Source organism: Hemibagrus wyckioides, linkage group LG17 (assembly GCF_019097595.1).
Source record: "Hemibagrus wyckioides isolate EC202008001 linkage group LG17, SWU_Hwy_1.0, whole genome shotgun sequence".
Lineage (NCBI taxonomy): Eukaryota > Metazoa > Chordata > Actinopteri > Siluriformes > Bagridae > Hemibagrus > Hemibagrus wyckioides.
In genome coordinates, this window is record NC_080726.1 from 23021846 (window position 1) to 23033116 (window position 11271).

Consider the following 11271-nt stretch of genomic DNA (forward strand, 5'->3'; position numbering starts at 1 on the left):
TCGCTCTGCTGGCTAAGGACAAAAGAAAAGCAGCTCAGGGAAAAGTTGGAGAAATTCTCAAAATGGGAGTTAGAGAAACATCCACAGTGACTGGAACAGCTCCATTGTGCTTATGCAAAAAAGATTTCTGAGTGGATTTCCCCAAGGAGAGTTGTGTTTCTAAATCTGACTAGTATTTGCTCTTCCCAGTGCGTTTTATTGACGAGTTTCTGGAACGCCGGGACATGGCTTGTTTTGTACTTGACCTTGGATTTGACCAAACTTGCTGCTTCACTTGTGACCAAAATATGAGGCAAAATTGGCTCATTCAAATTATGAAAATGATTTTTCTGTGAATAATAGACCACAGTCTATATCCTTTCAGTACATATCCTGCTGCATATTTAGATGACATCATAATTTACATTAACAGTCATGAGCATGTGCAGTCCTGAGGGACTGAGGGCATGAGGGCAGTCCTGAAGTTCTTGAGATAAGTCTGACTCACAGGAAACCCAACAAAGTGTCCATTAGGACAGATGGGGGTAAGAGCGTCTGCCAAATGCCAGAAATGTAAATGGGGTATAGTACAACATCTAGACAGCAATTACAAACCTGCCTTACTATAAGTTGAGCAGTGCCTAAAGGAAGTGTGTTAAAAGAAGGTGAGTATGAACATGAGAAACTGCTTTCCAAGAAAGAACATACACATCCTTGGGGTGTCTCTGTGGCATTATCCATAGTAATCTCATGCTTCAGCCGCAGTGAATGATTTTCAGGTAAGCGAGGCTCCAAGGAAAAGTTGTGCATCGACGAGGGTGACCGAAGGAAAGAGTGGTGTTTAAGAACATGTACATACACTGATCAGGCATAACATTATGACCACCTGCCTAATATTGTGTTGGTCCCTATTTTGCTGCCAAAACAGCCCTGACCCATCGAGGCATGGACTCGGCTAGATCACTGAAGTTGTGCTGTGGAATCTGGCACCAAGATTTTAGCAGCAGATCCTTTAAGTCCTGTAACTTACTGGACTTAAAGGAAACTTTTGATAGATACTGACCACTGCAGACCGGGAACACCCCACAAGAGCTGCAGTTTTGGAGATGCTCTGATCCAGTCATCTAGCCATCACAATCTGACTCGGTCAAATCCTTACGCTTGACCATTTTTCCTGCTTCTAACACATCAACTTTGAGGACAAACTGATTGACTGATGGTCAAATAAGACCTGAGCCAGGTCATCCGTTTTCTGTCAGTATTGATTTAAAACTCAGACGGTTCTCTTGTTTAACTGTAAAGCTGAACATTTTCCATGTGAGCTTGTTTTTAAGAATGAATCATTCTTGTTCACTTCCATGTACAGACTGATATTTTTACCTGTCAGTGTAAAACACATGACTGCTTTGGCAGCTTTGTCCAGCTTTTTAAAGACTGCATTAGAGTGTGGGTTATAAAAGGGTATGTCAAATCATGTCAAGAAGCCTTTATTGTCATTTCAATCATATATAGCTTACACAGTACATAGTGAAATAAAACAATGTTCCACCAGGACCATGGTGCTACATCAAACAACACAGAGCTAAGGACTAAATGTGATTGGTTGGATGTACTGTATAAATTGACCCCTTTCAGTCTGAATGAGAGTGATTTTCAGTTCGTGAACTAAATGAACAAACTGGTCATTGTCATGAGCGGGAATAAAATGACCAAATTAGCTTGACGGTCTGCTGACTCACTGATGTGCATGTCATTCAGTTAGCCACCTATTCAACAAGAGCTGTGTTTTTCTCAATACATGAACATGTACAAATGCCCGATGGCTATTGTTTTTATTGCAGCATTGAAATCTACTTCATACAGATAAATAATTAAAAAAAATAATAATAATTTCATGTCCTCATTTGAGACAACTCTGATAACTAAGCAGCACTGACTTTGCTTAAATGTCTTCCTTGCAAATAAATTCACCAGAACTACTGGATGTCAATTTTAATAAATAATAATCAATCTTGATTCATTAAAACGTTTTTAAATGAATGTAGTGATTGAGTGAAAGAATGATTTAATCTAATAACTAAAAAGGAACTGGTTGGTGCCATCTAGTGGTGGAATAATGGAAATTACGGAACGAGTCACTGAACGAATCAGTGAGGGGATCTGAATGAATCTTTTTGTTGAACCGAATCAAAAGATTCGAGTCACTGGGATGAATCGAATTTTCCACCGTTGTTCTTTGTGAAGAGGCAGAGGCTGCAACGGTGTGTGTGTGTGTGTGTGTGTGTGTGTGTGTGTGTGTGCTTAGCTGAACAAATAGTTCAAAATATAACACTATAATGAAATTTATTGCGTCGGCAGTTTATTCACCATAAGTATATGATCCATGCAACTATTTAATACATCTATCATGTTCATATTAGAACATTGCAGTGGTCAGGCATAACATTATGAGCAGTGAGAGGTGAAGTGAATAAGACTGATGATCTCCTCATCATGGCACCTGTTAGTGGGTAGTGGGGCAAGTCAACATTTTGTCCTCAAAGTTGATGTGTTAGAAGCAGGAAAAATGGACAAGTGTAAGGATTTGTGTGAGGTTGACCAAAAGGGCCAAATTGTGATGGCTAGACCACTGGATCAGAGTATCTCCAAAACTGCAGCTCTTGTGGGGTGTTCCCGGTCTGCAGTGGCCAGTGTCTATCAAAAGTATCCTTTAAGTATCCCATGGAGGCCACAACTCACAACTTAAAGGATCTGGTGCTAACATCTAGGTGCCATATACCACAGCACACCTTCAGGGATCTAGCAGAGTCCATGCCTGGACAGGTCAGGGCTGTCTTGGCAGCAAAAGGGGGACCGACACGATATTAAGCAGGTGGTCATAATGTTATGCTTGATCTGTGTATATAGTCAGAATGTTGTTTTTGTGCCAGATTGTTGTTGTTTCTCATTCTAGTAATATAACTGAATGAATATAATGTGAGTAACATGTAGTCATCCTTTCTTATAGAAAAACCTGCCTTAGAAATCATTAAGTTTAATCTTCACCTCTATAACCATTAGGCTTTTGAGAGAATTTAACATCGAATGTGAAGCATAGTCACAAAATTGGTCATATATATATATATATATATATATATATATATATATATATATATATATATATATATATATATATATATATATAATGAATGAATAATCCATATTCTTTTCTATTACAGTTGCACCAGTTCATAACGTTACCGCTGGAAAACAAAAGGGGAAAATGATCTAACAATCATGTTTTTAAACTGTCAGTCAAAAGCACTTCGTCATCAGTATTAGTGTGGCCCTCTGTATCTTGTGCTAAATGGTTTTGTATTTTCAGCAAATTCCCTTCAGCGTTCGACTGCGTCTCTGGCAGCTCTATTGTCCTTCAGCGCTGTGATCCCCTGGTGCCTGAACACCACAGAAACACATCTATCTATGGTAGTGCAAGAGCTGTCTGTCCTGGTGTAACTGAGCCACAAAGTTTTTAAATTGAACAAAGTAAGGTGTAGAATACATACAGGTAGGTCTGGGTGTGTGTGTGTGTGTGTGTGTGTATGTGATAGCTTTAAATCGCAAAAGTTTTATTGGAAAATTGTACTAGGGGAGGTATTAAGGTGATCATGTGGTACACACACATATTCAGTGAGTGTTTTAACAATCTGTTGCTCTGATATTGATTGTTTTTCCCCCTGAAATGTGTATTCTGTAATGTGTAAACTTTCTTATTTAATTTCTTTGGTTGATTTAAATAGAACATGAACTTGTGAAAGTAGCTAAAATATTTTTTTTACATAGATCTGTAGGTATTTAAATATTCAGTACTCCTCAGTGATTAGAAGTATTACAGATTTTGGAAGTGAACTAGCTTAAAGATAACCCCCTTAAAAATTGCCTGCAGTAAAATAGAGCAAAAGTGTAAAGCTGAGGCACAAAAAAATGGATTTTTCCCCATATCACTTACAGGTGCATGATGTACAGCTTTATGGGAGGTGGATTATTCTGTGCTGGGATTGGAAATATACTGCTGGTGGTCTCCACAGCTACAGATTACTGGATGCAGTATCGCCAGGCCAGCGGTTACATGCACCAAGGCCTGTGGCGCTACTGCGTGCCTGGGAAATGCATGATACACACTGACAGCATTGGTGAGACATAGGAAATTAATAAAAATAAATAATAGAGTGCAACAAATCAATACGTCTTGTTTTTTTTAATCCCTGTTACAGCTTACTGGGATGCCACCCGTGCCTTTATGATCCTGGCCATCATGGCATGCTTCTTCGGCATGCTCATAGGCATCATGGCTTTCATTAACTACACCTCTTTCGGTGGCTTCGACAAAACATTTGCTGCTGGAATTCTCTATTTCATGTCATGTGAGTGTTAAACCTCAGTAAATTAGCATGTTCAGACTACTTTTATGCAGTAAAATGCTGTGATGCTGTACATTATTCCATAAAATATTTAAGCACTATTACGTTAGGCCATTAATCATTCCTTTCCAGGCTTTTTCGTGCTTCTGGCAATGGCTGTGTACACTGGGGTGACTGTCAACTACTACGGGAAGCGATACGGAAACTGGAGATTCTCCTGGTCATATATAATGGGCTGGGTGTCAGTGGTGCTTACATTCTTTTCAGGTACAGTATATTTCATAAATAATTTACATTACATTTGGGCTATATACACTATATTGCCAAAAGTATTCGCTCACCCATCCAAATAATCAGAATCAGGTGTTCCAATCACTTCCATGGCCACAGGTGTATAAAATCAAGCACCTAGGCATGCAGACTGTTTTTACAAACATTTGTGAAAGAATGGGTCGCTCTCAGGAGCTCAGTGAATTCCAGCGTGGAACTGTGATAGGATGCCACCTGTGCAACAAATCCAGTCGTGAAATTTCCTCACTCCTAAATATTCCACAGTCAACTGTCAGCTGTATTATAAGAACGTGGAAGTGTTTGGGAACGACAGCAACTCAGCCACGAAGTGGTAGGCCACGTAAACTGACGGAGCGGGGTCAGCGGATGCTGAGGCGCATAGTGCGAAGAGGTCGCCAACTTTCTGCAGAGTCAATCGCTACAGACCTCCAAACTTCATGTGGCCTTCAGATTAGCTCAAGAACAGTGCGCAGAGAGCTTCATGGAATGGGTTTCCATGGCTGAGCAGCTGCATCCAAGCCATACATCACCAAGTGCAATGCAAAGCATCGGATGCAGTGGTGTAAAGCACGCCGCCACTGGACTAGAGCAGTGGAGACGCGTTCTCTGGAGTGACGAATCGCGCTTCTCCATCTGGCAATCTGATGGATGAGTCTGGGTTTGGCGGTTGCCAGGAGAACGGTACTTGTCTGACTGCATTGTGCCAAGTGTAAAGTTTGGTGGAGGGGGGATTATGGTGTGGGGTTGTTTTTCAGGAGCTGGGCTTGGCCCCTTAGTTCCAGTGAAAGGAACTCTGAATGCTTCAGCATACCAAGACATTTTGGACAATTCCATGCTCCCAACTTTGTGGGAACAGTTTGGAGCTGGCCCCTTCCTCTTCCAACATGCCTGTGCACCAGTGACCAAAGCAAGGTCCATAAAGACATGGATGACAGAGTCTGGTGTGGAGGAACTTGACTGGCCTGCACAGAGTCCTGACCTCAACCTGATAGAACACCTTTGGGATGAATTAGAGCGGAGACTGAGAGCCAGGCCTTCTCGTCCAACATCAGTGTGTGACCTCACAAATGCGCTTCTGGAAGAATGGTCAAAAATTCCCATAAACACACTCCTAAACCTTGTGGACAGCCTTCCCAGAAGAGTTGAAGCTGTTATAGCTGCAAAGGGTGGACCGACATCATATTGAACCCTATGGATTAGGAATGGGATGTCACTTAAGTTCATATGCGAGTCAAGGCAGGTGAGCGAATACTTTTGGCAATATAGTGTATATATATATATACACACACACACACACACCCCAACCAGGCATAACATTATGACCACATGAGCACCCTAATTGGTCTTCAGCAATTTGAGGATCGGATCACATGGGTCAGCCTTTGGTCCCCACATGCATTAATGAGCCTTGGCCATCCATGACCCTGTCACCAGTTCAACACTGTTCCTTCCTTGGAACACTTTTGATAAATACTGACCACTGCAGACCAGGAACACCCCACAAGAGCTGCAGTTTTGGAAATGCTCTGATCCAGTGGTCTAGCCATCACAATTTGGCCCTTTTGGTCAAACTCGTTCAAATCCTTACACTTGTCCATTTTTCCTGCTTCTAACACATCAACTTTAATGTTATGCCTGATCAGTGTGTGTGTATATATATATATATAAAAATAAACAATGCCTAGTGTTAAAAGTAGTTAATGGAGACTTATTTTGGGTTTTTTTTGCAGGCATGTTCTACATGTGTGCTTATCGGATGCACTCACCAATAGGCCCCATGTCACGCTGAGGCATGTCATCTTCTCCTAGATCCATTTATCATTCAGGCTGAAAAGGTTTCAACCATGTGATCCTGGATACTTTCATTTTAATTCGTTTTGTTTACCTCATGATAAAAGAATAAATGGTTGGGACAAAAGATATTTTGGGCTTTTTGACCATTTCTTTACAAATTGGGTCATAAGACACAAATGTAGAAATTTAAAAAAAAAAGATTTAATACTAAAGACAACAAAAATGATACGTAGTCAGAGCGTGAAGGTGTTTATTGTACCGTTTTAACAGGAATGAGACAAATATGGAACACATACGCATAAACATGCTACTCACTGAGCAAACTGTCAGGTGTATGCCTAAGTGTTAACAGAAAAATAAAACCCACCTTGAACATAAAATGTTGTGATTAGAAACATGCCAAAAAGAAAAAGAAAAACTGACTGCAAGTGTGAAAATCAGTAGTAAACGTTGAACAGATTAGTCAACTTCCTCAATAGTTGGTCCAGAAGACCCGCCTCCAGGTGCAGCACCGCCCCCAGGGAATCCCCCGGGCATCCCACCTGGCATGCCACCTGCACCCTGGTACAGCTTGGTGATGATGGGGTTGCAGACCTTCTCCAGTTCCTTTTGCTGATGCTCAAACTCTTCTTTCTCAGCAGTCTACAAACATGGTATGCGTAATAAATTAAAGAAGGAGCACAGGGACTGCTACTTTTAGATATTTTAAAAATACCAGACAAAGAAAGGATAACTGATGGTCCGACTTTGAAAAAGGATTTAGCATGGACCCTTGATTACACCTTTAATACAGTGATATTTTAAGAAAAGCTATGCTACATGTTAATAGCATTAAGGCTACACAGTGGACTTGTACCTGGTTCTTATCCAGCCAGCTGATCACCTCATTGCACTTATCCAGGATCTTCTGCTTGTCCTCATCACTGATCTTTCCTTTCACTTTCTCATCCTCAACAGTGGACTTCATGTTGAAAGCATAAGATTCAAGGCTGTTCTTTGCAGCTACTTTGTCTCGCTGGACATCATCCTCAGCTTTGTATCTCTCTGCTTCCTGGACCATTCGCTCAATGTCCTCCTTGCTGAGACGACCTGAAAACGAAAGTTTTATTCCCTTGTTGTAAAAAGAAAACCCCCAAACATTATGAGGTATACAAACTCATGACAGTCGTGCTACCTTTGTCATTGGTGATGGTGATCTTATTCTCCTTGCCCGTGCTCTTGTCCACTGCAGAAACATTCATGATACCGTTAGCATCGATGTCAAAAGTAACCTCAATCTGAGGAACACCCCGTGGTGCAGGAGGAATGCCCGTTAACTCAAACTTTCCAAGCAGGTTGTTGTCCTTAGTCATGGCTCTCTCACCCTCATACACCTTTCAGAGAACAATTCGATTAGAATTTGCTTTCGAAGAAGGGAATCCCCCCCCCCGAGTTTATGATCGTCTCATTCTCACCTGAATAAGCACACCAGGTTGATTGTCTGAATAAGTTGTGAAAGTTTGTGTTTGTTTGGTCGGAATAGTTGTGTTGCGTTTGATCAGGACCGTCATCACTCCTCCAGCCGTCTCAATACCCAGTGACAGAGGAGTGACGTCCAACAGGAGCAGGTCCTGAACATTTTCTGACTTGTCTCCTGCCAAAATGGCTGCCTGGACAGCTGTGGAGCAAAAAAAATTATTATTTGCACTGTGTGCAAATCTCAACCAAACAAAACCATTGCCAGACAATGGCTGTTTATTCAATTTACCTGCTCCATAAGCAACAGCCTCATCAGGATTGATGCTCTTGTTGAGTTCTTTTCCGTTGAAGAAGTCCTGTAGAAGCTTCTGTATCTTTGGGATTCGGGTAGAACCTCCAACCAGGACGATGTCGTGGATTTGAGATTTGTCCAGCTTGGCATCACGAAGAGCTTTCTCTACAGGGTCCAAGGTGCCACGGAAGAGGTCAGCGTTCAGTTCCTCGAAGCGAGCCCTGGTGATGGAGGTGTAGAAGTCAATGCCCTCGTAGAGAGAGTCGATCTCGATGCTGGCCTGAGTACTGGACGACAGCGTGCGCTTGGCTCTCTCGCAGGCGGTACGCAGACGCCGGACAGCCCTCTTGTTGTCGCTGATGTCCTTCTTGTGTTTGCGCTTAAACTCTGTGATAAAGTGATTGACCATGCGATTGTCGAAATCCTCGCCACCGAGATGGGTGTCGCCTGCCGTGGACTTCACCTCGAAGATTCCGTCTTCAATGGTAAGGATGGACACGTCAAAAGTTCCACCGCCGAGATCGAAGATCAGGACGTTTCTTTCTGTTCCTAACTGCAAATGAGATATAATGCAGTAATCAGAAGACATTCATGTGTAGTACAATTACTTTTTTTTTTTTTTTTTTTTATTACTGCTATGATGTATTACACCCACTTTCTTGTCCAGGCCATAAGCGATGGCAGCTGCAGTTGGTTCGTTGATGATTCGAAGGACGTTTAGTCCGGAAATGGTCCCTGCATCTTTTGTAGCTTGTCTCTGAGAGTCATTGAAATATGCAGGCACTGTAACGACTGCATTCGTGACGGTCTAAAAGCGGAAAAAAAACATTTTGGGGCAGTTAAAATTGTGTTTCCTTCACTTTCCTGTGAAGGTTTAATGAACACAGCAAACAAGCCTTGCTAATGTTTAACATGTAAACATGGGCTAACAATCCCATTATACAGTAATGCGACCTTGAGCCAACAAACAAAAGCAACTTGAGCATTTCATAGAACGCAGCTTAAGCATGTTTACGATTTTTCAAGACCAAAGTGACGGGATTAGAGACACCGAGTTCATTCTCACCTTTCCAAGATATGCTTCTGCGATTTCCTTCATCTTTACAAGCACCATCGAGGAGATTTCCTCTGGGAAAAATGTTTTGGTCTCTCCTTTGTATTCCACTTGAACTTTAGGGCGTGAGGAATCATTGATCACTTTGAACGGCCAGTGCTTCATGTCAGACTGGACAACCTGATCGTCAAATCGCCGTCCAATCAGCCTTTTGGCATCTGTACACCAAGCACAAAAGAGAAGACGTACACGAGTGCCAGTTAGCCGTCTCATAATTCACACATACGATTTGTATGAAACTGAAAAATCGATGCTTACCGAAAACTGTGTTGGTGGGATTTAGGGCGACTTGATTTTTGGCAGCGTCGCCTATCAGTCTCTCCGTGTCTGTGAAGGCAACATAACTGGGCGTGGTCCGATTACCCTGATCGTTGGCAATGATTTCAACTTTGCCATGCTGAAAGACACCAACACACGAGTATGTCGTGCCAAGGTCAATTCCAACTGCTGGTCCCTTTGACATGGTTTGCGTCACCTGCAAATACAAAAAGTTTACAGATAAGACGGTGTGTTTTGTATGGTGATAGCTCGACTAATCTGATGCCCCCCCCCCAGTGCTGGTCACTTTCCTTATCCAGCACCTGTTCAGCTGATCTCTTAACAGACCTCAGCTGTCCTCTCCCTTAGCAATTAACCTTTATCTTCATGCACACAGGCCACAGTCAAACAGGCATGTATATATAGTTGTTTCCTATAATAAACCTCAGTCTGATTTATCTGGCTCGTGAATCTTACATTCATGTACACTGTGGCCCTATTTACAGACTAAAGATTTTGACGGGCATGAGGAGAAAGTGGAAGAGAGAAAAATACTGAAAAATATATGTGTGCTATGATACTAGAATACTTTCACTTTGAAACGCTGATCTCTTTCTCAACCGGAACAGAAATGGTTTCTGTAAACCTTACATAACAGCACATGGGAGTGTCCTGAATGCCTTGTATGGGCAGATTTCGAAACAATCACGAATGCTTACTAGAACATTCTGCATATTCTGGCACAAACTCACGCCGACTCAATACCAGCAAAGTAAAACTATCCAACAGTCCAGTCGTGAGCAATCTGGATTTTTATGACACACTTCTATGGAGGTACAATGTCCACCTCGTCATGTTGTTTACACTCTTGCAAACTATCATTACTGTTTTGTTTTGTTTTTTATATCCACTAATCAACACAAACACTAGCATACTCTCCTTTGTACATTTCATCTTCACACACCGAGCCGTATATACTTAGTGAATAAAGGGGAATTCTTACCTTATAACACTTTTTTCAGACTTCTCTCCGCTTCAGTTGGCTTCTCCCTGATGTCACTGCGATGCACGCTCTCACCGCATCTACAGGCTGCGCGCGCGCCCGCATCTTTTTATACCGCCTGCTGGATTCCGCGACTAACGCCCATAGAAAAGTCCAGAACGTGGAGGGAGGGATGCAGCCAATCAGAATCGAGAAAGCGAACCAGCGCTGGCCAATCAGAAAAGCGGGACCGTTTTCAGGCTCGCTCCACGCCACAAACGGAAGAAAGCGTCAGCTTTGACTAGAAAGATCTAGAGTTTTTAGTAGAAAGTGTTCAAGGAAGAAACGATATCGAAAGAAATATTTAAAAGATTATATTGGCTAAAAAGAAAGGTAGCATCACTACAGAATGTCAGCGAGCGACGTGCGGCTGATAAAGTACTCAGGGTACATAGTGATCAGGCATAACATTATGACCACCTGCCTAATATTGTGTTGGTCTCACACTGGCTCCCGAAACAGCCCTGACCCGTCATGCACTGTGTATTCTGACCCCTTTCTATCAGAACCACCATTCACTTCTTCAGCAATTTGAGAAACAGTAGCTCGTCTGTTGGACCGGGCCAGCCTTCTCTCCCCACGTGCATGAGCCTTGACCGCCCATGACCCTGTCACCAGTTCACCACTGTTCCTTCCTTGGAAT

General features: G+C 42.3%; 2 protein-coding genes across 2 annotated transcripts; one reads left to right on the forward strand and one right to left on the reverse strand.

Moving 5' to 3' along the window:
* Positions 1-3973: 3973 nt before the first annotated feature.
* lim2.3 (lens intrinsic membrane protein 2.3) lies at positions 3974-6459 on the forward strand. Its single transcript, XM_058413784.1, has 4 exons — positions 3974-4151; positions 4233-4382; positions 4512-4646; positions 6401-6459. Exons 1-4 carry the CDS (start codon positions 3974-3976, stop codon positions 6457-6459), a joined length of 522 nt encoding a protein of 173 aa, XP_058269767.1.
* Positions 6460-6697: 238 nt separating this feature from the next.
* On the reverse strand, positions 6698-10746 carry hspa8b (heat shock protein family A (Hsp70) member 8b). The gene is made up of 9 exons (XM_058413782.1): positions 10590-10746; positions 9587-9803; positions 9281-9486; positions 8870-9022; positions 8212-8767; positions 7919-8121; positions 7639-7837; positions 7321-7553; positions 6698-7106 (listed from the first exon to the last, which is right to left on the reverse strand). Exons 2-9 carry the CDS (start codon positions 9789-9791, stop codon positions 6924-6926), a joined length of 1938 nt encoding a protein of 645 aa, XP_058269765.1. The 5' UTR covers positions 9792-9803; positions 10590-10746; the 3' UTR covers positions 6698-6923.
* Positions 10747-11271: the final 525 nt, after the last annotated feature.